The sequence below is a fragment of the Varroa destructor genome, unplaced genomic scaffold (assembly GCF_002443255.2).
Source record: "Varroa destructor unplaced genomic scaffold, Vdes_3.0 BEIS01000003.1, whole genome shotgun sequence".
Lineage (NCBI taxonomy): Eukaryota > Metazoa > Arthropoda > Arachnida > Mesostigmata > Varroidae > Varroa > Varroa destructor.
The window spans coordinates 30,960,117-30,987,551 of NW_019211456.1; the positions used below are offsets into that span (position 1 = coordinate 30,960,117).

Sequence of the window (27,435 nt, forward strand, 5' to 3'; positions counted from 1 at the left end):
TAAGATGTCAACGTGGGTGACTTATTTATATGCTATTGTGTAGATGTAATTACTTTACATTAAACCTGTCTACATGTTCTGTTTAACTATTGTTATTAGGTTGAAAATGTAAATGGGACGTCTACAGTGTCCTAAGCAACAACTTTTCTTGTATCTTTTAGGTCGAATGCGTATTACGTTGCTATTGGTTTCCTAGCCGTTTACTCTAATGGGAGTTGTCATGCGTCTGCGCGGGTCGGCAGGCCCCAATTCTTACTATATAATATACTCTGGAACGAAATACGCCTTATTGTTGATTTACCTTATTGCACGAGCAACGCCTAAGCTGGGTAGTCATCTGAGCAACATGGATCCACACTAAACTTGTTTGCAATCGTCTTGAGTTGCTACCGAAAAAATATTAAATTTACTTGATACATTTACAATACATTACTTGATTCATCTTTACTTCTAGCAAATGTATAGTAATTACAGAAACGCAAGTACGCCTATTTTAAATATATAGTAAATAGAGAAGAGGCCTATTAATCAGATACTGCTGCTTAGTACTTCCTGCTCGAGAAAATTATACAAACCATTTACGAAGGTAGAATTGGGGGTGAGAAGGTCTCTCATTCTGATTTTCAATTACAACTAAATTTGTGCATTCGTGACGAGAAATAACTTAGTAGATATGGACTTATTAAGAAAAAGGCCAGAGCCTTATAGGATAACTCTCTTTCAAGGGACGGTTAGGGCAAGGTTTACCCAGAAAGTGAAAACATTACACAAGCAAATTCAACCGCAAAAGGACTGTGCTCCAGTCAGTGTGCAATTTGAGTTTTTGTCTAACGACCACCTATTTTAATGTCCGGGGTTGTCCTCTAATTCGGACACCGTGCAATCCTGAAATGCAAGTAAAACCTGGAGGCAGAGGTAAGAGCAATGCAGGCATCAATAGCAAGAGATTGCTGTCGCAGGGTATTTCAAATCGAATACGCGAGCCAACAGACAAAGCGAACTAGAAGCTGGGAAAAAATAGCTGGATCTGCATTTTCGATATTCCCTATATAGAAGAGCTTAAAGCTTAAAGAAAACAAATATAGCTTTCAGTCGGCAGTTTGCATGTTTACATTATAAAACTGTGTCAGAACAGTGCAGCAGAGGGGCAGGATCAGAACCAATTAGGCCGATTTGCTCTCCTCAGTTACATCGAATCTAACATCTGAGATAGTTTATCTTTGAAAGAAGGTGCCTTTGGCACCATTTCTTTTTCAGATTTAGAGAGATCTTACACGGCCCAATATTTCAGCGTAAATGTTAATGACTTCTTGAATAAAATTTGCGGCCAGTAGGCATGGCCAGCGGGGACCAACATGTCGATGCAATATTTTTCGAAGCAATGACGGAAGCTGGAAACCCTATTTTACTGCTACGGCTAATAAATCTTAAAAAAAAAAATTACAATACGTAAATTAAATGTGATGAAGTCAGCACAACTTGCAGAAATCAACGTCTTGGAAAAGTTCCAAATTTGTACGTGAATCGCTTTCGCTTTTGAAACACTTTTTCAGTAGTTGCGATGCAACCTTTTGGGCGATATATATATATACTATGTTAATATATAAATAATAATAACTATAATAAACGAGTAATTATAAAAATATTTGTTTTTCTATTTTTTATATTAAAAAAATAATGTCTCATGCATAAACCTGCGCTGGAGCAGGAGCATGTGTCAGCAGAATACAAAAATAATTATCGAACGATTCGCAGCAGTACCATGTCTTCACAGTGAATAGGGAATCTCATTGTTTAAATGATGTTTCTAATTTTTTTTTATCCTTCAGAAAGCAAAGAGCACTAGTTATTTAACATAATAAGTTGTTCTCAATCTTCAGTGCACTCGGTGACAAGAATATAATCTATAGAAGGTCGCACTTCTCCCTATTTTCAAACGAAAAGCAATCGATTCGATGCAAGGTCGAGCAAGGACGTTACGATAGGTCGCCTACCGATTGTAAGCCTGTACAGCTAACGCGATATACAAATGCTTACCTGATCCTCAGTATAAATCTTGGTAGGTAGCTGCACGATCCTCCTCGAAGGGCTGCCTTGTCTGTGTGCCATCGTCAATTTGGCGCACGATACGAAAAAGTGCATGCAACGATCATTTCCTTCGAGTACAATTGCCTGTACTCATTCACTCATTAACAGAATATCGGAAACTGATCAGAGCGACAATTTTTTGGTTTCATACATCGAACGGGACTGGTAAATCAGTACTGATGATTTCCCGCTGTCTATGAAGGAAACTTGATGGAGAATTTTAGACAGTTATAGGTGATCTGAGTGAAAATTTTTCCGTATCTTCCTGTAAGAGGAAAAGAATTTCAACGCCCAACACGACAAGTTGTGACGCTAATTTATTAGAGAAGGGAGGGCCTGCCGCGTAGAGTTCTCTGCGTACAAATAAACAATTACTTCACAAACATAGTATTGCTCAGTAAACGAAATAATTTTCATACTTTTCTCATGGATGACGAAATAGATTGAAACCGTTATATCAGGTTAATCGTACAGGATACGATTGTGGTTTGAAGACAAGATACTTAAAACACATACTTCGATCCTGGAATCGTATACGTTAGCAATAAATTAGAAATGACCGCTGGATACAACAATATGTGCTGCTGCTGCGTTTATTGGCATAGTTATTTTCCATACTGTTCATATTACATTTTCCTGTATTATGGATCTCATTAGTGGAATATGTACAGCCCTAATATTAACGGGCTTACCCTTGAGGGTTGTTCAGTGATTTTTTTCTATTTTGTCTTTCTAGTTCATTAGTTGATTAATTAAAGGGTTTTTCTAGCCCTTATCACCGAGCTTATCTTAGTCGAAGCAGTAGTAACTGTGGTGTAATATTGTTATTAATTTAGATACTTCTGTTGATGACTCATGCCCTGTGTTATTTTCGGACCTGTTTTTCCTTCTTCGTCGACCTTTTGTAAACCTTCATCTGGGCTACGTTTGCCTATACATCTATGATATCGCCGTAGTTGCTATAGCGGCAACGATGTTGTTCAATGGAAAAAAAAAAACACTAATTTCTCGTTCAGTCGTCCAGCCCTAGAACGGAAATTGTTTTCCGCGTATACTGAAACAACGTAGTTTTTCGAAATTATTATTACTATTGTCGTAGTAGTTATTCACTAACAACATCGTCATGCTGCCTTGCCATCATGTTGTTTGATGCGTGCATGCCTAATATTCAATCTGCGACGCCCTCAATTTGTCCTGGAAATGAGCCGTGGTAACTGGCGCGCGGGAAACGCAGCCATCTACCTGGGTGTCGCTGCCGGGAATTGATCACTGATTGTTGATACAGAGATTGATGCTTGTATAACATAGCGGTTACAACGGTGCAATGCGCCACCTACAGTTAGTGAGATCGTTCTTATTGTTGTTGTTGTTGTTGTTCGTTTGCTTGTCTGTTTATCTGTCTTGTGGACGTAGTAGTAATAATGTTAGTTCGTACCTAGGATATTGTTTTTGTTGTCGGTGTACTTCTCATTATCGCGTTTTATACGTTTATATTTATCTATCTATTAAGTATATATATATATATATATATATATATAGCTGGCTGACCCCGTTGGTTTCGAGCAACGATATACGAATCATTGTTTTTGCACTACTGATTGTTGTTCTCATTGTCATCAGATGATGGTGCGTGGCTCAGTTTTCCTTCGGATCTCTTCCATAATTTATTCTTTTTATTTCTGTTTATTCTGGCCTTTGTTTCATTTGTCGTATATCCTTAAGCTATATCCCGTCGTACTAAGACAATAGAATCTACTGTAAAGAGCCCTCTATTTTGTGCCACTACCGTTATATTTCATCGGTTTCCTCGAGTCTTAGCTTTTTTTCCTCTTTTCACTCGACCTTCATCAGCTTGATGTGCTGCTCCAACCTCCGTTGCTACTGTCCGTATCCTCACACATCTTTTTCCACATAATTTTCTTAGCACCGTCAACAAGTCTCATTGATTTTTGTCTTCCGCTCAGTCGAAGCCATCTTTCTAGGGTTCTTCTCATCGGCACGTCGTTTGCCTTCACCACCGGTCTCCAGCCTACCGTTTTCATCTGTGTCACCGATACGACGGTCCATACGAGTTTTCCTACCTGAAGCGACTTACTCGTTCCCTGTGACATCACTGCCCCGCGTCCCGATCAGTTCCTCCGTGTTTCAAGTCATAACCCTGTTCTCATGGCTCTTCCGCCTGTGAAAATTCTTCGAAATACTGCAATAACAAAGATTGGAGACGAGCGGTCTCTTTAAGTCAGTGCTTAATGCCGATATCGGACGTAAAATCTACAATGCGTAGTTGAATGTTAGCAACAACATGTATCACCGTGATGTCTTTCATGGAGCACGCAGAAAACTAACGTTAACAGCGCATCGAAACAAACAGCTTGAGCTTTGCCTGGGGCTCAGGAATCGCATGACCTCAAAGAGTGTCGCGCCGTTCTACATTAATTCTTATTTTTCATAATTAAAACATTTCAAAGTCTGTCATTGCGACCTTAAACTTATTGTTGGATCGTATTCATTGTCGGTTCTAGAAATGACTAACTATCGCAATGTCACTTTTTGGTTAAACGTTGATAATAGTAGGGGGTAATAACGGGGTAGTTCCGTTTGCCGTCACCCGACTGCGACGACACGTCTGCGCGGTTCAGCAGTGGCCCATCTTAAAAGGTCACCGTATAAATCGTGCGACAATACGTCAATGGGTTGTACGAATAGCGTTGTCTAACAATGCACTTGTAAGAATCGCCATTCTAGCATCGGTTCGTTCCGCGAACTAATCTACTTCCGATTTCTCTTTGAACTCTGGATACTTCGACACCTGAATAAATGCTACAACAAAAATGCTGTATAACTATACACCAAGGACGGTTCCGCCTACAGGCAGATTCTGTCGAAAAAAACGCAATTGTCCTTAATACTTTGCCGGGCCCTGAGTCCGGAAACGACCACCAGGACGATCAAAGATCCACTTGCACATTTGAGATTTAATCCGCAGCTGACTTCCAGCCTTTACTGCTAGAATATTGAGTCACCAATTATTAGTAAGGGAATCGTTCAGGAGAAAGCACACGGCATAACTGGGCTTTGTTCCTCACCAAAGCCCGCTAAAAGCAAGTTTACGCGTCATTGTAGGTTAAAATAAGCTGGGTCACGTTGATTTTCACTGACGAATCGAATAAACAATAACTTGCATAGTATCACACCTGTCCTTGCACTTGATATAAAGTAGAGAGTGTTCATTCGTTTAGTTCCCATACTGTTTGTCATTAACGTAAAGGCTCGTTCCTGAACCGACGTGCGTCCCGAATAACGCACCCAAACAAAACCATACAATTAACACCTGTTAAAATAAGCATCGTTTTTCCGGTACTTCCTTTAAAATGTTCTGGGTTCATACGAAATTCACAAGGCAGGACAGATGCCAGGTCGGTCAAATTCAACTGGCTTGAAACTTCCCTTGTCAAATCAGAGTTACCGGATTTCTTCTCGACTGATCCCTTCCACCATCATCTACTCCGTCAGCATTGCTAATGGATTCACTGCTCCGCATATATTTAATCACTAAGTGCTAATAAAGTGATCGATAGCTCGAAACTACTCGAGAGTTTATCTCAATCTGTTGTATGCTACTGACACCCGACGTAGAGGTGGTACTGCGCTTCTTTTTGGGACTTTCGGCGATACAGAGAAGTCTTTGTATATTTTCAGCCAGGGCTCGGTAATGACCAGAGTAATATGTGAATATTAAAGCGGCTTCTACGTAAGTAGGACCAAGTTGTCCTGCCTTTAGTCCGATGCATAATTACAACTGACTTAGATTCATAATACTTGTCACTTCCATTTCGATTTGATTTATAAAACAACATATCGAGTCGTGTGACGGGCGAGTGAGTGTCTTAAATATATTAGACTATATTTACTCAGAATCAGTGACGTTACATCGAATAGAAGGCCTAGGCAATATAAGACAAAAGGATTGGAGTCATTATGTAGTAACCAAACATTATTAGGTTCCTTCAAATATTAAATCAAAGATCCTACTCTTAAAAGTATGTGAAAAGCTCTTTTGTACCCTATGGTGAGTACTGATACTACCTCAATGACCAGCAATTTCAATATACATTAGGTTATATTGAATTTGATGTGTATCCGGTCGGTGGAAAAAATTAGGTAGGTGGATCGGTTGGGCTAAACCCATCCGCCTACCTAATTTTAAAGGACTTGCGCGTTTAACTCGGATTGCTGTTCTCTAAGCTTCTGGTTTTTGCTTCATACGTTTCTGACGCAAAAATTATATTTTAAACTTCAGTATGATATCAATTACGTTTAGTAACAGGTAGCTCAAATTATAGTGCACCTACAAGATAGTTCTTCCCTAACAGGCGGAAATAGTAATCAGCCGAAATTTCGAAAGTCTCCTACGCGATCTTCAATCCTTTAATACTTCTGCAGGAGCATGATGCTAGCGTAGGCTTCTATTATCTATCAACCACTGACTATGGAAAACTCCAATATGCTTTTTACCGTATTGGTCAGGTTTTTTTCGCCCTCGGTTTTCGGAGGAATTGAGTAAGTATATAATAGCTATTTGTGTAGGTGAGAATTTTTTGCTCTATTGCTCACACTGAATTACACATAAAAAGTATCAACTCGATTCTGCCATTTTAATTAACCAGTGATCCATTATCGAGAACTTTTGCATACTTCGTTTCAGTGCACCACAAGTCTTCTTCGCTGGCCTCGTCTCCAGAGAAATAAATACAGTTTCAAACTCAGTTGTTTATATAGCGCTTTTTCTCGCATAGAACTTGATATCAAACTAAGGATTTCGTTGTAACTATTAAGTTAGCTAATTGGTATTAGGCATTTTTTGGAAATATCTATCTTTCAGACTCTATCAGCTAAGTGTTTATTGGACCGCCACCAGTAAACGTTTCCAGGAAAATAATCTTTGAAAAAGGTTCTTCCTTTATTACACCTCCATTGTGACCTAAGACATGTGTTCCGTTCATGACACAGTGGGCAAACTTCTTGACTGTACAAAACTTTCTGTTAAAGGGAAAAGTTATTAATTAAATTTAGGTAATTTTCTTGTGAAAACGAGCAATATCTGTTGACTTGTGAAGCTAGGCGTTACGTCCAATAGAAGTTAGCTCTGTTAGTTGTCAAGCGTTCGTGCTGACTCTGAAGTAACGTGTTAGATATTCTGGCGTCTACGAATACAAGCTTAAACGGAAAATGGGTATTTTGTAAAACTAAATCAGCGTCTACTCCGCTGGCAGGCCCACATGTGCCACTACAGATAGGGCAGACAGGCCACATGGCTTCAACGGAGCCTTCAGTGGAGTTAAGCTAGAATGGAGCAAAACTTTTATTTCAAAAGGACACGACACAATATATACCCCAGAAATTATTTATAAACAGCAAATTTAGCTTAGGGGGCTCAGGCTTAAAAGGGGTCAAACTAATCAATTAAGACGAGTGATGTGGTAATAATTCGAATTTGTCTTTTGTAACATTTTCAAAAATTAATTTTCAATAATGCTGAGAGAAACTGGGAGAAAATTACATAAACATATTAGTAAACATATAGAGTAAACATATTTGCTCCTGCAGCTAGTTCGATTAGATAAAATACTTTAATAGTAATAATAATAATAGGTCATTAATGGATTAAGAAAGTTGGATGAAATTATATTTTATGCTACATTTACCTACGAATAGTACCTTCGAACTGCCACATGGACCTGGACAGAAATAGTTAAGACGAAATAGCACTTTATCATTAGGAATGACGATGACTGAATACCCGATGGGGGAGACATCTGAAGCTCTTTGATGAAATGCTGTTTCGTTGATTTGCGTGCCGGCCTGTTGCCGTAGAGGATTCCCGGCGGTTTGACTGTTTTCACATGTTGAATGTTTGTCAGTCATGCAACGCGTACATATTTTGTATAAAGATTTACACGTATCATCATCATCGTTTTTCTAAGGTTGTTGTTACCAAAAAGCCTTTACTTTTAGTATGGTCCGATTAAAGCTGTATTAACAAGACGATCCGTTTATTCCTGTGGCTTCCCCTCCATAACTTAATCACCATGTGTCAACCATATACATTTTTCAGTAATAACTCCTGGTATTCGCCTATATACAATTGTAAGTTATATAATTGCGTGAACGGTGTTACATGGTTATACTATAGCTTGTATAAGACTTGAAACGGAATTTCGCAGTTAGATGAGTTAAGCTTATGCATAAATAGTACCTGAAGAAAATTTGGCGCTCCATCATTCCCACGCTTGCCGATTCTCGAGAGAAATGCGTTGTTGGCGTTGATGCGGTCGGCAAGGAGACGGTTTGTCTGTGTCTCCCGGAGGACATCCAAAGGAGACACGACTGAAAGCGAGGGCATCGACGCCCTGAAAGAGGTCACAACAGACACGCACATGCTGAAAATACTCCTAGAAATTTTAGACACGTTTCGTACCTGGCCAGATGTCTCTGCATAATGCGGTAATTCACGCCATATCATAGTGTCAGCCTTTCTCCTATCGGGGACAGATTGTGTCTTTATTCTAATCAAAGCAATAGATTATGCAAAATATCGTCGTAACGGGTTTCTCGTAAAGTTTACCCCTAAGAACGACCTGATGATGATATAAAGATACGTAGAGTCATCTTTTATATTGTCTTATTATGTCTAGCACATCTGCGATACGCACATTGCTGCTTACTTGCGCTGAAAACCTATAAAACTGATGCGATACTTGAGCGCATAATCTACGTGGTGTCGCGGTAACGATAAACACAGTGATCTGCATGCCTTGGCAGTACTGCATCGTTTAGCACACAGGTCAAGTTTTAACATGTGATTGTTTCGTTAAGTTGCTTCATTCACATTATTCTCGTCTGACGACTTCGCGACTCGAGGTTGCCTCTTTTAAGAAAAAAAAATCTTAGCTCATTCTTCCGGCAAGAATTAGGCATTTTGTTTTTTTTAGCTGTTTTGAGCTGCGGTCTCTCCTTTTAACTGCTCCTACATAATCCTATATAGTTCGTGATTGGTGGATAAAGCCTCATAAGCTCACTCACCGCTGCGTTGATTGATTGCACAGTCTTCACGGCTACAAAAGCTACTATATGCTTTGCCTGGTTTGGAGCGAAACAACTTTTCGAAGCGAAGTGAAGTGGAAGGATAAACGAACCGAACAAGAAAGAAGGTTTTCTACGAAAATCTTGGCAATGATTTTCAAATTTTTCAAGATTTACAAGCGCCGTTCTGTAGACATCGTAGCATTTATACCCATAGTCGTGCGCTGGAAAGCCACTGCGGTGAACCGGCGATCTTTCAGCGCTCAAGTTTTATAAAACTTTTGACAGTTGTAAAAAGCAGTATTAACGGTGTAATGTTTAAGTAAATTGTCCTTAAGCTATTTAGTGGTATATTGCTCCAGTAAAGTTCTACCCTTCCGTATGTGCTGATATATATATATATATATATATATATATATATATATATGTAGCTTTTGTTTCTCCAAGGACTGATTAGCAAAACTACTCGCTCTCATTGATGACTCGTATCAACCGTATAACAGTGGCGAACGTGGTTTTTATATATCCAATATCATACTTGGGGGGAATCTGTCGTTGCTCTCAAGCAGTTCCCCTAAAGGGTCAGTTTTTACCTAGCTAGGTGATCGACCCTTCGTAGATCTCTCCATAAACTGAGTGCAAGACATAAACTGGCCCTTAGTTTATGATATAGTTGACCTTGGCTCGGTTTCTAAAGCATTCTGTAATTAGCGTTATATTGAGTATGACCGATGTTTAGCAGTGGCTGAAGTTAAGAATTTGGCTTATTTATTCTTTACGAGTTACGATGCTAAGGAGCGATACTTTCAAACCGCGAAAATTTACCAGAGAATCTTGTGATTTTACGATCTTAACGCAGGGCATCAACGGCAAAATCCTCCAGCTATTATTGATAGGCTTAATAGACTTTGGAGACTGCCCTTAACCCTCTACAACCATAGGCTCTGTTACTGTTACTTCCCTAGACGCCCGGGTGGAGATAAAGCCAGCCGGACAGCGCATTGTTTAGCCTAAATTAAGCTACTGCGCTTGAAGTTCCGATATTTATGAAAGGAAAAACATGGATAGTACTGCGGAACTTTTAATGTCCCGGATAAGCTATTGAGGAATACGGCTTGTTCGCACTCCAGCCGACATAGTTGACCTATCCAGTGACACGGACTTTTTTATTACTAAATCGAAGAAGGCAAGGATTGCTTCTTCAATGAAGAATAAAAGAGCATGTGCCTAAACTACTTACTTCAGTCCCATATCTCCGGCGTACTACTCAACCACAATTTTCGAAGATTTAGTGATTAACAGATTTGATAACCATCGTGAACGTACTGGATTTTTCTTACCTATTCGGTTCGGTTTTGGGAGTTCTAGATCGACTAAAACACTGGCACACCTTGCAAAATGTCATTGAAAATAGGCAGATCTCTGTCTTGATGTGCCTCTAGAGGTTACGACTACCTTCGTACTGTCTCGTCGTAAATCATTTGATTTTCTAAAGATGTGATAATATATGGAGCGCATGCCGATAGCAAACGTGGGAATGCCTTGAAGTACGGTCCTCAAGCCGAGTTTTGTTCTAATTAAGATTTCAGCAACTCACACGCGTAAAATGATCGCTTACGCGAATGACACCTTCATGATTTTTCGGCACCTTTGGCCTATCAGGTTTGCCAATCGCGTACGGATTGCTTTTTGAGGGCTATTGATACTTCCAGAATATCCTTTTAATATAGAATTGGCATGCGTTATAACGAGAACTTGTTCATTTTATATACCAGTAGCCATTTGTCATCTGAAATTAGCATCAGAATTAGACATGAGAAACGCAAATCAAAATAATGGCGACGTCTGTCGGAATATACCTAACGAGCAGTGACTATCATGTTGCTCGTCGCCGTATAGTGATCATGTCCTGAATGAGTTTTTCGAGCGAACGGAGACAGAGCTAAATCGTCACTTTAGGTTCCTTAGGTATCGGTACTTTGGGTTCCTCAGATTGTATTCCCCACTCACTGGTATCCGTAAAAATATACAAAAGTTACATGAAATATTCTGCATAGAAGATGCAAGCAACGTAAAGGTGCATAGGTAACTAAAAAAGCGTTCGAGCACTGAGAATCAAGATGATCGTTGGTGTCCCATTTGAATTTGTCAGGCTAATGAGAATTAAAAAATTTGCTTTCACCACCACCGATCGAAGTATGTCTACGCCCGATTTAGAACCTAAACCGCCCTATGTGTACCTAACTTTAGCAAACGCCTTGCCGCTACACCATCAGGCACACTCCTCTTAAGAGCCAAGCAAATTTTAACGCCATCTTTAGAAAGATTCCTATACTTAAAAAAAACTATAGTTTTTTTTAAGTATAGGAATTTAGGATAGGCTATTGGAACCGCTGCCGCTTTTCCGGAGCCTAACGACCTTTGTAAGATATTGTCGTCTTTCTACAGAAATTAAAATCTAGTTTTTTAAAATCGTGTTGCACCCAAATAGCCCAAATAGATTCAGGTCGAAGCTTATTGAAACGTTTAGCAATCTTAAAAGGGAAACATGCAAACCATCTAACTATTTTCCGTGAAACCGACAATCGCGAGCTGACCCAGCATGGAACCGAAACTTTTTGTATCCTAAAAAGATGTTTTTGCTGAGCTTGCTGTTTGTCGCATTCAGACGTATTGGTGAATGCGTTTAGGGCCAATACTGCTCTTAAACGCACTCGCCCAATGAACCCTGACGGGTCCTTCGTCAGGCTTACTTCTGAATGATCTGACAGCTGTCTGTGGATGCATATGAATTTACAATGCATCTATTGCGATAGATACAATTCAAGTGGGAACAGCTTTTATAATAAGTATCTTACCTCCTGTTGTAAATCGCTCGATGTTATTTTCGAACACCTGAGTACGAATCACCGGTCTTTGCCCCCTCGGTTATAATGTTAGGCAACAAATTTGTCACTTGAACAAATCGAATATACATACAATTATCATTAGAGATCGGAAAAAATATACACAACCTTGTTAGAAAGAGTTAGAAGAACACCACCGATCATCTCTGACGGGATCAATATCATGCGTTAGGAAACAATGTTCAATGTGATAATCATATCCCGTAGATAACTGTCCTACATCGACCAGGATCTCAAGCGTTATCTAAATGACTACAGCAAATATATGTGTATCTGCCTTACGTGAATCTGATCCGTGAGGCGGTGGCGAGACACTCAATTAAGGGTGAACAGTAATGGGTATTGGGCGACAGGTTAATGGCCGGGGCAGGAGCAAAGTAAAGGGTGAAGGGCAATGCGTTTGTTAGTTGCACTTTAGCGGGTTTAACTTCATTGCTAAAAAAGAGTGGATTGTAGTATTTACAAAGCGTAAACCCGTTAACCTGCTTGTTATCCGCCACCACTCGTGCATTATGTTCATCAAATAGTGGCAGGCTTAACAGCAGAAGTGATAAAGCTGTTGTTTTTGTGGAAAAAGCGTAACAATCATAGTCGGATCGGTCAATTCGATCAAGTAAAAAAAAGCGATCATATTATTAAATTAGCTCGGAAACGTCAACGACGTAAACACGTTTTAGTCTTGAATGCAGTTAGTCGATCCTGCTACATGTCCATCTGTACCCGGTTGTTTGAAATCCAATCGCTCCAAATCGTTTTAATGTACTATCGCATAAGCGTTCGCCCATGTAATCCATATCTGAAAAATGAACACCACAGCACTGGATAGAGACAAAGAATAAAATGTATCTGACTAACGTGGCACAGATACGGATTTTGTGACTGGTCGAGCATATTACCGTGGGTATGGCGACGGCAGTGAATGAAGTTCCGCGTTACCCACAGAGGGCTCGCATAAAAAAGTAGCGTATGCCGGACGATACCGATTATTCAAATCAAGTTATACAATACATGCTATCACGCGGGGAAAAATGTTGTTCATACCTTTATGATAAGTATTAGTTACGTACGCTGCATTAGAGCTCTTACGTATAGGAATTATAATTCGGATGTTGATCGGTTGAACTCCATGAGTGCGTCCATATGAAGTTCACTTCGTAAAGGATTAACGCCGAATCAGCTTCATTGGATTCGACAAATAAACATATCCTGACTTCCAAAGAGCAAATCAGATTGTTCTACTCGAGCTAAAAGTGGTATCAGCGAGAGAACGTGTTGACACCGACGCATACGACTGGACGTCTAGAAGCCGCACGGCTTGGCCGTCACAGGCGTTATTCTATGAATCGTCTTGAAGCATCGAAAGCTCCTTCGTATCGTCCCGAAGTTAGGCTATTAAATGATGATTGACCTGAACAAGAAGACTTCACCGATGCGAAGTCAAACTACGACGTTGTTTGGGCGTCTGTCAACAGATGCGTTACTGCATTTTGTTTTCGATCTTCCTACACGCACTACCATGACCGCAACAAGCCATTGCAGTTGTAGAGACTATTAGCAAACAGAACATAGAATGATACATAAACGAGATTCAAATTATATTTTAGGAGAACATAAGTGTAGCTGTTGACGAGCCGGCATTTACTCTCTGCGAAATCTGCAGGTACATTTAAATTCATATTGTAAGATCTAGTTTTGTACCTATTTTTGTAGCCATGCATTTGTTTAGAATCTTCAAAGCTGTCTTGAAGATACCAAGATGATCTTCGGATGCATAAGATCAAAAGAATCCTCTGTAAGATCAGTATCTCCTCAGAAGATCTGTATCATATAATAATGATGATAATAACAATAGTAGAAGCTTGATCTAATCATCAAAAGAATATGGTCGTTCGAATTAGTCTTTGGAAATCTGTGCGCAATGTGGACGAAACATTTCTCTATGAATCCTTACCGTTTCACTTAGTACACGCGGACGAAATTGAAATCATTATACGAGAAAATTAATATCCCTTTAATAATTACATTTTCTTTTTATCTCTACTAACATGTTCGAAAGTAGAATTCTTTTATTTTTAGAAAACATTTTTTAGAATTAGACGAAATGAACGGGACGAGATGGACATTATACTACTAGCCAGTGATTATAGTATTTAGCTACATTTTATGAGGCATGACGAAACCTTAAATGACATTACGGTTCCTAGCTTATTCTTAAGAACAATACGTGACGTAGTTTGACTGCAAACAAAAGAGGCTGTGCACGAACGAAACTTTCCGAAGGCATTTTTAGATGACTAACCCTGCCCGCTTACCGATTGACGCTCGATAATCCAAGATGTCGTTCCCGAGAGACGGGGATCAGACATACGGCCGCAGCCAAATAGTCTCAGTTCTTCTTACATAGAGCTTACCTGATCACCGATCAAACGACTCACATCGATCGTTTCAACAACCGCCAATGTTCTAGTATCGTATCTTAATTTACTTTACCTATCTTAGCTTAGTGCTGATAGTGTAGGAAAAGAACGTTTTCACTATTTAATTCGAAAACACAGGAAAAATTGCAAAGCTTATGTTCTCTTAGTAACTAGACAAAGGATCTTGAAGACTTAAGTGAAAATCCGACTGAAAGGAAGTAGCAATCCGTTTGTCCAACTGTCATTTTAAAAATCGATTTATTAAGCGCTACAATGAAATCAGCATTTGCCGTACAATTTCCAGCTTTGAATATAATAAATTAACGTAGCACGAAGGAACACAGGCCAATAAGAAAAACAAAATTCTACTATTACCATGGTAATTTAGGCTCATAATTGACATAATATAACACTGTCTGTAACATGAACCCATTCTAGAACGAACGAAGTGTAATCGCGTCTTATATGTATATCTAGATAAATCCTTCTGCTTTTACGTGCGGTACTAGTTTAATTAAGTATTACTTCAAATAATTGGCTTCCACTAACTAAGGAAACGAGGCGTTTTTGTGCTCGGTTCTAAGCCCAGACAAACTTCCATAGTCATAAATTCAGCGGTAATACCACTGTGCAATCACGGGACCCCTAACTAGATGCACGTAAATAAAGCATAACGAGCCCTACTCGTGTTTCGTATCCGCAACATCTTTTGCAGCCTCCATCGTCTAAAGCTATCAAACCCACACTGAAGCTAGCTCCAATAACAAATCACCTAATTTTATTATAAGAGTGTGTCTCTGTAAGATGTATAAAGCGGACCGAAATGTTAACCCTGTCAGATACGCTTGGCCTGACTGCTTCAATCCCAGAGCCACGCAATACGCCTGACGATGTTCCATGCGTTGATGTTTATCGATTTCGCCTCAGCGGTCAACGTCCGTCGTTGCCAAACATACGAAAAGCATATTCTATACGAAGATTCCGGCACTACGTTCCCGCGTTTTCCTACCTGTAGCAGTAACGGGGGAAATGACACGAAGTTCATTGGCCTTATTCGGATCTCGTTTCTCATAGAGAGAGACTTGACCGCTCAGTATCGCCGGCAAGTCGAATGGGCTCGAGCCAAAATCGAAGCACAGGAAGATCGATCTTAGACCAACTGAGTATATCAAGGTGACCGCCCTATTCATTCATTCGCGCATGTAATGACTTCAGTGTGTAAGCGAGAAGGCAGTCTGCCTTAGGGTTGTACAGTAGGCGATTGCTTTGCTTATCGGATCGATGCAACCTGTGCACAGTAATATAGCTTCAAGATCAATCATAGAGAATCTGTCGACGAGGGTTCTACTATAGTACGAAAGAAACCATAGCACCAATTGTACGACAAGTACGAGCTAGTACATGTGAAAGGCAAAGAGTTGAAGATCTCGTTAAAACAATTCATTTTTAATTACCTTTCTTTTCAAGATGTTCCTAAGTAATTGACACACGCTCCAGCAATTAGTCAGTTGTGTAAGTACGCGAAACCCTCTAACAAGGAAAATGTAACAAAGGGTAGAATGGAAAATGGATCAGCATCGCGAAGAACTTAGCAGGCTTCTCACACATTGTAACCCATGTTCTTATGTTGACTGCAGAACACACAGTTTACATTTACTTATTACACTCGATTAATTAGATATAATTAGGAACCTAGGAACAAGAGATTGGTCGTAACTAGATATACTTACATAGCGATCAACCTATTGAGGGTTTTGAGATGCGCAAGGTTATGCCAGGGACAAAATTTATTATTAACGATTTTCTTATTTTCGATTCTTGAGTATAAACAGGACTTTGCTGAAGTCTACTAGCACAAACTGAAATCAAGAGACCCCCAGAACGTCGTCTGCTAATGCTAGAAAGGTCTAATAACTTGATAGCTACGTTATTAGATAGTTTTTCAGCCTCATAGTTGCCATGTTACGCTATCAGAAAGAATGAATTAAAACAGTCTCGGAAGAGTGTTACACGGTACTTATGGAAAGATGCCTGTACTGAAAACAGGGACAGCTGTCAGAAATGACACTACAGTTATCAGTCGGGAATAGGAGAATCTGCTTGAAATCAAATACGTTGTATGCAGCTGTCCTTCTATAGAGCTGAAGATCAGTGTAATACGTAAAGAAGAATTAATAGCGGTATTTGAACGGCTAATTAAAAATTCGAAGCTTATACACTTAACCGATTATATGGAGGTGATACAACAAACATAGATGATGCTTGTGGAACTTAAATTATATAAAACAATGCATCGAATCGGCGCGACCCTGTTAATATAAGGTATATACTTCGCCTTCGATACTTCAATGTTATTAAGTTTCAATTCGATTCAAATTACCCATCACATAAATCGGGTCGTTTGTACATAGCCAAGTGAGTATTCAACCTCGTCCCTTTTAGCCTTACCTCATACTTGTTTGAATTCACTTAGTTTTTAAAAATTAGATTTTACCCTGATATTATTTTAATCAAATTGCGCAGCGCCCACAGATAACATCGACTCTTGAGGCGAACTTCAGTAAACTTTAAATCGGAGTAGATAAAAAGTGCAGTATCACAAAAGGAGCAAATATGCCTGCTAGGAATACGAAGATCGTATATTCTGATGACGGAAGATAATTACTTCTATCACTTACTACTATCACTATTAATCAAATTGGAATCACTCACTATTAAACGTGCCACTTACCGCCTGTGGTATTTGAAGACGTTGGGCGGGACGTAAGAAGCGGCATCAACCGTTGCGTCAAACGTAAACGCCAGGGCCAATAACACAACTCCAGCACTGATTGTCAGAGATGTGAGGCAGATGGTGGAACTGCCGAACCCGTAAGTAGCTGACGAGCACTTCATACCTATTATAGCAGCAGCCGGCATCCGACGGCAGAAAAAACGGACAAAAATATAATAAACACATGTAGAAAGTTAGGTTAACCTATGCGTTCTGTCAACAATTTAACGATTTGTGAACGTTGACATAAGTTTCTGTTATATATGTTCGAATACAGCATGTAACAAATATGTACTGCATGAGTCGACAGGCTAAAAATAGGATTTTGCTATTTTTGCTGAATTTACGCAAACCCCATTTTGACAACAATGATTGTGCTCATATGGTAATATATTTGGCAAGTTATACGGGCTCGTATTTGGTAAGTGGATTTCATATTGGTCGTGGGACATCATCCGACGCACATATAATTCTCGTTTGCTGAAATCGTTCATAAAACACAGTATCTTTTCTAAGAATTCGAAAACAGAATGAGATTATCGTCGAGATTACTATAGACCTGGCACCGCATTCATGGTTTGATACGAAAGCAAACTTTCCTGGGACGTTTCGAGCCACAATTAGGGCTACATAGCAAATCTCGAAAAATTTACGCGCGAAGAAAAAGATTACCACATCATTAAAAGTCGCCGTACTTTAACCTCTAGGAACACTATATTTATGGCAACAAAGATGTCAACATCATCTAACTGAGAGATAGATAGCCAAAAGTTCAAAGAGAATAGACTTCATCGTTGTTGTTGTGGCTTTGGTAATGTAACAGGCAACGTAGTCTGCCAGATTCTTCACCGCATTTGCGGATAGTAACACGCAAACATCATGTCTGTGTTTGAAAGATGTGACACAGTTCAGGAATACTGAACGGCACATAGTCGCTAGTAAACGGTTCCTCTTATTGCGTCACTTTGAGACATTCACGTTATTCCTACAGCTCTTGACGGCGTTGACTGAGCCCCGCTTCTTCTGACTAGAGAAATAAATTGGTTTCGCGTAGCAGGTCAGAGTGTCAACGTCATTTCTGAAGAATGTAGGGGAACTTGAAGAACATAGCACCCAATCATGTTTTCAGCACATTTCCCAGTTTAAGGTTGTTGTATAAAGAGATGCTGTAGACTAAAACGAGTGAATCCCGTTTTTTCATTGAACCTTTCCCTGTAAATAGGTTGGCTTTTTCGTGGTAATTAGCCACGCGAACTGAGAACGAACTTTCCGATTAGGGATAGGTAAAGGCCTAGGGGCATACGTGTGTAAAAGACATTATGCCACCGGCCTGCACAACATTATCATAAGGATGAGTTTACCTATGAAGGTACCAATTTCTTGTCGTTTTCTGTTGTCTGAACAGTGACTGTAGGAGTTCTGTTCTAGCTTCATCAGGACCGCCTATCTGTTGTATCTATATATCTATCTGTTGTTGATTGGCGCATTTATTGATGTAGAAATTTTACACCGGCAAAATGTAGTCACTTAAATCGCGTCTCGACCGGCGGAACGTTCATCTAATTTTTTACGCAGAAAGGTAGCCGTACCTTCCACTCCTTTCTTTCAACCTGTGCTTTCGACCCATTTTACCCCCAGCGGGGTGTTTATTTCTGGCAGAACTCTACTTACATGTGCTAAAGTGACTTTAAAGAAGTATGACAACTTCAAAGGCGATTCGTTGTTTTACTACAGTGAAGCATGTAAACCTATAGGAAGGTATTTACCACCAGACTTTTACAACGGAAAAATATGTGGTCTCGAATCTAAGTACTATGAAGATGCTATATAACTTAGAATCTATTTTCTTTTTTTTTCGTGTTTAACTTGAGAATTTATCATGCTTCAAAATTGATCATAAATGCCTATTAATATGACCTACCGATCACTACGCAGGATGATCTGCGCAAGTAGTAACATGAAACGCTTGACATCCTGTAACTCTAGTACCTGCTCGATCACGGATATCTCGAAAATGTCGATCCTAAACTGTGTATTAACATAATCCAGGCATCTATTTGCTGAACATATAACTACTCCTTCTGTTAGTGTGTCCTTAAAACGTGTGGTCACATACCCGTACAACGGAACACCAATTCATATTGCTTAGCTAACTTAGTTCTTGGTTGCGATCAACTTTGAGCATAGAGAAATTGTATGTGGTTTTCGCAACGTCATTTCTGAGCCCGTCAAGCCTCTTCTAAGCCGCATTGATTTCCACTCATTACGCACAAAATACGTACAGAAACTAGAATCTTCTCCTGCCTCATTCAGTGGCCTTTGCCCGCACACCGCCAGGGCTTTTTTGACACGGCTCAGACATACTGAGACTGAGTGTCTTTCAACGAATGACACTCATATTGTGAACTTGATGTATTCATACCCTTAGATCATCTAGCTGTGCGTGAATGATTATGTGTGAATACCCCATCCGCATATTCGGTGGGTGCATACGGAAAAAACACTACATCCTCTTTATCGTCTGGGAATAATACATGGTTTAAAACGCATAAGATCAGTAACGTTCGTTGCCCACTGTGTAATCTATGAGGTATCAGAGGTGTTAATATTAAGTAAGCGGAACTCATATCCAAAAGGTTTCAAGTGACGGTCTGTTAAGGCGCAACATATAATAGTAATATAAACAGGATTAGAGGAAAGATTGGCGTTAGAAACTAATTCGTTTTGCACTATGGGAACTTGAGGACGTGTATATATCTAGACTAAGCGCTTAGGGTTACAGAAAACATGTTCTCCTGGACCTGTGTCCGGTCGCTCATACAACTATTATGTCATTTAGAGTTTTAATCCAACGACTGCAGTGACGTAGGTATAGGCCATCGGACAGGTCCGTGACTGCATGAAACTTGCCAGCACAATATCCAGTGTAAAAACCTAGATTTCTCGTAGAGAAATTGCGTCAAATTAATGATCTAATTAGCAACTTCCCGAATAGGATTTACTGACAACCACTACAAGAAAGATTCTCTTAAGGCAAAAATTGCAAACCATGAAAGTAGAATTGCGTAAACATAAATAAATATATTCAGCTTCCAGGCTGCCAAAACCTGGAAGTAGGGTAAAGCCAGTCACTTGCAGTACAACGTAGTCTTCGTAAACTCCTGTCGAAGGCCGTACATATGATCTACATTTATGAGTATACTCTTATCATTTAGCTTTTTCCCTGAGGGGCATAAAACAGCCACAACGAAAGCTTGTCACGCATACGATTACAAGTATCCTCATTAACCTATCTGATGATTCTATCACAGCTTTCGGCTGTCGCTGACTGAACGTGATTTCAATGTCGAGCACATTTTGTAACTCTCTGATGCTCTTTCAGATTTCATAAATTTTATGTATATTTTAATAATTCATATATATATATATATAGTAGCAGAACACAATACTAAATATACTGCGGAGTTTACCACCCACTTGAACTTCATCCTGAAGCATATTATTGCATCGTTGGCGCTATTTTTAGCGCCAGCCATGAACACGAGACGGACGATGGCAATCGTAAAGGCTTTAACGGCCAACAAGGATATAAACGTGCATTCAACTGAGGCAGGATTTAATAAGTATCTGTAAAATTATGCTGCCATGTGGACAGAACGAAAAGGAAGGGAAGTGCTATTTGAGCGAAAAGTAGGCTAGTCAGAATTGAAACATCCTTAACATTTTCAAAAAAAAATCATAATCATCATCATTCAGCTTTCAGAAACATATTTTGACCGTTTACAATAATAGGTCTAAAATTCTAACATTGCGTCTCTATGGCCGATTAGGCCGCCAGGGGATTCTGCAGGCATAACGACGTATTGCGCAGCCTGAAAACCCATTCGTGCGAGCTCACAAATCGGTTCTTTAAGGGTTTCAGCTACACTGCTTCTGTAACTCAAATTTTGCCTCACTTTGTTCGCTACGGGAAAATCGAGCAGCTCTTCCTCTTCGTGAAAAAGAAACGTACTCCGAATAGGGCAACCTAGTATTACAAGATGGAACGATAAATGCATTAGAGTTCATCCGTATGCAAACGGTGAGAGCTTTCTCTATTTATTTTCATATCTGTTAATATGACATAGAAACATGTAGAAAAAGATAAAGCTTTGGGTTTTAGTGGAAAAAAGTAAAAGTTTTGGGTGAAGCGTTCTTTTAATAACAGGTACGTTTGTTGATTTGCAGTCACATATTTTATATCGTTACATTCTTAAATGTACAATGTTGTATCGCTTGCATACAACATATATATATATATATATACGGTAAAAGCAGCTTAGTCTTTCATGTTTTACACAATAGATGCACCATTTAATTGTCGAAAATAAGTAGATTTCTCACATTTTTACTCAAGTGTGCTATCGTACGTAGCTGGCTTTAGAAGACGATACAACATTTCTAAAGGAAATCAGGATCTTCACACTTCGTCCATGCCATTCAGAAAGACTAGGACACAGCAGCGGATCGTCTATGACGGAGTAACTGAATAATCGGAGCGGGATAATCGATTTACGAAAGCAATAAGATCTAATTGGGATCTAAATGGGATACTTTGACAAAATAATGGAATTATTCCTTCGTTTATCGAAACAGAATAACGGGAAAGTTGCAAAAAAACCTTTCAGGGAATAATAAGAATAGCTATGAACGACGTACGGATAACATAGCAGGGCTAGTTGAAGCCCTCGACGGGTTTAAGGTCGAGAATTTCGCTTCAAGTCCAGTAGATCCGAATTTGCTCCAGATTTGATTGGAAAAAGTGGCAGAATAACGTTGGCTAACGTCCGATGCGTACGCGTAATTACGTACCGCCTGCAACGCGAGGATGAAGAACTATTTGAGTAAAAATGGACGGACGTTTTATATACCTAATATCGTACGTTGCTGAATAAACCCAGCGACTACAGCGCCCAATCTCTGATTTCGGACTAAGAAAATGATCAGATTTGTGAGTAATGTTAAGCTTCCACTTGGTTGGGCTCTTCCAACGAAACTATGCGTTATATATTGTGGAGGCAAATATACATCAAGGCCAACGTAGCACGAATAAAAAACGATAAACTGTGCCAAAATGACATTTGCTATTTACAAGTTTTAACGAAGTTCACTTCTACTAACATTTCTACTGTCAGTGGACTCGGCGTCCTAAATGCGCTCCAATAAGCAATGTGTCTTCAACCTGAAAATAGGCTTTTGGGACTATTGGACGACTTTGTGCTTAATATAGAGACAACCGCTAAATGTCGCTGTCAAGTACGGTAGGCGTCCTATCCTATTGTATACATAAGGGTCGACGAGCCTTTTCAAGGATAGATTTTAAATATTAACTGTCCATGTTTTTCAAAGGACTAAATCAACCATTACCATCGTTCACACCTCGATGGATTTTGCGTGAGCGCCACCTTAACGTGCGATACGCTATATCAGAATCGCCTTTGAAAAAATGTTCAGATGTATTATTACGTCGCCCGCTAATGTGTGTCAGAAAAGCTTAAGAACATTTTTCCTCTCTACAGATCCGCTTTGATTTCGGAATACTTTTGCATCGCTGGTCTAATAAACTAAAGCTCCACTTAGAAATAGATAGGCGTCAACCATAATTTAACGAAGCAGAGATATCACCTAATTAAACAAACTATTGTTTTTTTTCCATATTTTCGCAGTGATCCAAAGCAAGCAGATATACGTATTAATTTGGGTTATATATATATACATACATATGTGTGTCTGTGTGTAAGAATCATATTAGCGCGTCAACAATAGTTGAACTGATATTTTTTCTGTGCATTTGCTGTTTTTTCTCGCTACTGATTGATAATCATGCGAAACTCCGCGACCATGCAAAAAGGACCGGCCTGAGTTTATCACATTATATCTACTCAACCTTTTCTAAAAGCTCTTCCAGCCTAATAGTCCTATATTCAGCTATATCTAGCTTGCTTATGTTCTGCTCTGTGATAATCTTTCTCATGTGCATGTCTCCGCGGTATAGGTGTACCATTAGCGTACAAATGCGAACTTATTTCCTATGGCCGTTACACATTGAGCTCTTATCCTAAAACTGTCCAAATGATCTACGTCTCCCGCTGTTATGCAATAAGACTTCATGTTTTATTCCTTTCATGTGACCATCTTAGACGTCCATTCCTTCAGTGCGTCTTGTGATTTGTTTGCAGACATATGACTTTTCTTTTTTTCTTTACTATACAATCATCTGTCTCGTCTGCCACACCATCATAGAACACCAGTGTCAATTTCACTACGGGCGCGTTATGTTGCCCAGTACAAATTACTGGTCCCCTTTTGAGGGTTCTGCTCGCTTTCGCGCGGCTCTGTGTGCCCCTCGACGAACGGACAACCCCAGCATCAGCTCATTCCTTGCAGCGAAGCCGTAGTTTGCATCCTACTGGGTTTGGGCTTCATCTATAACGAAGGCATGGTCACATTGGCTACAGATATAGGCCACGTTATGCATAACGCAAAAAAAGAATCAATTGAGCCAATTAGTGTTTTTCAATTCAACAGAACAAACGCGTCTGCTAATTTTGTAATAAGGTCTTTTATATTATTAACAACATAACTGGACTACCATGAGGATTATGGTTTTCCAATATCGAACGACGGATCATATAGTAGACTTTTAGAAGTCAAACTGTCGTACATCCCGTACTAGCTTATAAAATGAGAATGTCTGAAAATATTGTTGTACAAGCTTGAAAGTCGTCGAAAAGGGTTTTTGCTTTGCAGCAGCAGCATTGAGATATCTCAAGCTTTTCAAATGTTCCACAACGTGACATCACAATACTTGAGCGTCGCGTCAAAACATTTGGCTCTATGTTTCATTTATTATAGCTTATGGATCCTATCTATGATCAAAATTTGCATGCATACCCGGTAAGTCCAAAGGGTAAGTTTATTGGTAGTTAGCTGTATCTGACACTGATCCTATTAACTGTGTGGATGTGAGGGCGTATATCATCTAACTTCGAGAAGTTGGTAAATATCGACCCTGACTCCACAGGTTGAATATCATTTAACAACACGCTCTATAAGAAAAAATCCGCGTCGACTAACCAGTTATGATAAATTACTTCTACATCTAACCTAAAAGTAGACTCGACGACAGCGCCCCCTAATAGATATAACTAAATTTACCTGATGTTTTTCAGCTAAACGCCAATGTGACGTATTTAGTTAGAAGCTTTCGAAAAAAAAAGTCGCCAGCTTTGACATTCCACTGAAATCCTTAAGGTTTAAACGTTACATTGCTTCCGACTACCTAAATGTCCTAAAGAATTAAACCTATTATAGCTGATAGCTGGAATGTACATGCAATAGGTAGATCTTTTATCTATATAATAGGATCAGAGTAAAATATTTATGATGGCTTTACAAAGACTAAATAGTCTTTGTAAAGCAAATTAAATGAATTCCATATTCAATTTATAGGACAACAAACGCTTATTTCAAATAACTTGAAAAGGTACGCAGAAGTGCTTGGATAGCACCGGGTTTGCGATGTTGCGGGATGCTGTCTGTTGTATTCTCCAACGGTTAGAGACCCTTTAGTAGTTCAAGTTTAAAGCTTGTGCAACGATGATCTATGTTTTACAACGATAATTATTGTCAAAATTTTGTGCAAACCATTCTATTGACGGGCTTAAGGACGCTAATCGTTGTATAGCTCGACTGAGTCTTCATAGAATATCTGAGGTGAGCTTCTTTTTGTCATAGGCCTGTCAATTTTTAGTAGAAAGATAATTCATTAGTATAGTCGATGCTTTTCACTTCATGATTGATATATGCTGCAACATTGACAACGTCAAGCCTCCGTTGAGTAATGATCATAGTGCAAGATAGAAATTTGCTTTCCTATCGCTTAAAATTGGCATTACCATAGAGGCAGTTTATTTATTCGTAGCCAGCTGTGAATATTAAAGCTTAAGTGAGATTACTTATCTTATTATCACATACTTTATATATATATATATATATATACTATCATGTAAGTAATTATTGTTTTTATTTATTGATTTTTTTCTAATTTTTCGTTTTCTGATGCTTAAGTGCTACATACTGTTGAAAATTTTTTCTACAGGGCTGTTCCTATTTTTCTAGATGATAACGTTTTACTTCGGGCGTGAGCCTTAAAAACGCGCGCATGGTGAATTTACAACACCGACTTTTTGCAGGCTACTTTTTGGGAACTATCGTCGGCGTTAAAGGCCTCACTATACACCCTACAGCCATCCTGGATTCCTTGAGCTCGACCAAACGCTAAGAACCAGTGTCGAAATTGCTATTTTTTGACGACCCGACATACCCACAACTAAAACCCGAACTCGGTGTAGGTATGGACCCGAAGAATACGAAGATAACACCCCTATAAAGCGAAAAAAAGGACGATACACTAAATGCCGAGCGTTAAAGTCTATGCTACCTGATAATCTTAGTTTGCACCATTAGCGATTCATGTCTGTAACTAGGAACACTTCCTCTCATGTAAGGAATAAAATCAAAGAAGGTTTACTTTTTAATAACTCTCCAAATATCAGGATAGCCATGCATCAGTTTCTAAGCTACGGGAACGCATTGACCCACTTGAGTGCCACGGAGTGTTAATTCCAATTTCATCAACACGCTTCTCGCCCCTGAGTTCGTGAGTCAATGATATGCCCCCGCAATACGGGTGCTGATATAATCAATCAAATCTTTTTCTGTCCTTCAATTGCCAACACTTAAACTAATCAAAAAAGATAATTAGTAGTCAATAATTACACTCTGATTGACTCGCGTGCAGCTTCATTTGTTTACTGTGTTGAATGGATACGAAGTAGCTGTCTAAGTATTTTGATTTATTTGTTTAATAAAATATGTTTCGTTAAAACTGGAGTTAAGGGATGCTACGTGCACAGCGCAATCGGTGTACAGAAGGTCAGGGTACTGATTTTTTCAATAGCCAGAGCATGTTTGAGATAAGTGAAAAAAGCTAAATTTGGCACATACGCACGGAATCAACTGAAAGTGTCCTCCGATCTAGAACAGCCTGTTCGTCTATGGCAATTTGTAATAAAGCAAAGATTCATATATATATTTAGACTTCGCTCTAAGGCCCTTCAGTGTTGTGAAAGTGTGTGGCAACCTATAGCCTTTTCCGTTTTGGGTCCTGGGGACGCAAACGTACGTTGAACTTACATATCGGTGCACAGCTAAGCTTTATTTCGCGCCGATCAGACTCGCTTTGTAGACTATTTTTTCTCGAGGATTAGTGAAACCATACTTTTTATATTCGTGTTAAAGCTATCGTAATGTTAATTTTGAGATCACAAATAGTGTTGGCTATATTTTGTTTCACCGGAACTTCTCGCAGTTTCTACAAACAAGTGCAAATATTTATCAGTCATATGTCAACCCGTACTTTCCTATTACAGCTATAAATTTCCACGTTATTAGGACTGAGTCAGCATCGCATTGCAGAAACCGCTCGCCGCTGAATGAGGAAGTTCACAGTTACCTTTACTTTTAGTTTGCTATCTCTTAACTTACTATTGGATAGGAGAAAAGTAATGATGTTTTATCAAGCGTTGCAAGAGTACAGAGTGCCTTCTGTATCGGTTCACCTTTCACCGGTTAGCATAATTGGGAGGTGTCGGTGCGTAAGCTTGACCCTATTTATTAACCACTTTAATGACTGGAACTGCACAATCCACCAACACACTCGTAGTTCGTATTTGGCGCCCCCGCCGTTTCCCCTACGACTATTGCCTGCGGATGAACCACTCACCTTTCGTGGTTGATGGACGCGTAATACCGTCAAAAGCTGAAAAAACTCAGCAACCGGCGCCTTTTCACGTATTGCGTTAAGGGTTTATGTGACGCACTGCTTCGTCCTTCAATTCCACTGGTTTTTTGTAGCTTCGAATACAATCAGTTTCGTTCTCTCTATTTCTCTAGGGGGGATCCGTAGGTCCTTAGAGGAGTGAATTCCCACCACCTCCCGCTGCTTGGTTTTGTTCGTGCGGAGGGTGAGGACACGCTCCGCCCAGTGCCCTTTCCTTTCAGCACGTCTAACACCTGCCTGATGCATTCTACGGCGAGTTCATTCCGCAACGGCAAACAATCTTTC

General features: G+C 39.5%; 1 protein-coding gene across 1 annotated transcript; it reads right to left on the reverse strand.

The window, feature by feature from the left end:
* Positions 1-2,655: 2,655 nt before the first annotated feature.
* On the reverse strand, positions 2,656-27,283 carry LOC111248063 (uncharacterized). Its single transcript, XM_022799791.2, has 4 exons — positions 27,094-27,283; positions 17,226-17,391; positions 8,345-8,498; positions 2,656-4,288 (listed from the first exon to the last, which is right to left on the reverse strand). Exons 2-4 carry the CDS (start codon positions 17,387-17,389, stop codon positions 4,253-4,255), a joined length of 354 nt encoding a protein of 117 aa, XP_022655526.1. The 5' UTR covers positions 17,390-17,391; positions 27,094-27,283; the 3' UTR covers positions 2,656-4,252.
* Positions 27,284-27,435: the final 152 nt, after the last annotated feature.

Coding starts and splice junctions, on each gene's coding strand:
- LOC111248063 (XM_022799791.2), bottom strand. CDS start 17,389: ATGAAGTGCTCGTCAGCTACTTACGGGTTCGGCAGTTCCACCATCTGC. Junction 8,499..17,225: donor GTCTTCAAATACCACAGGCG/GTAAGTGGCACG, acceptor GACCTCTTTCAG/GGCGTCGATGCCCTCGCTTT. Junction 4,289..8,344: donor GAGCGCCAAATTTTCTTCAG/GTACTATTTATG, acceptor TTGTTATTGCAG/TATTTCGAAGAATTTTCACA.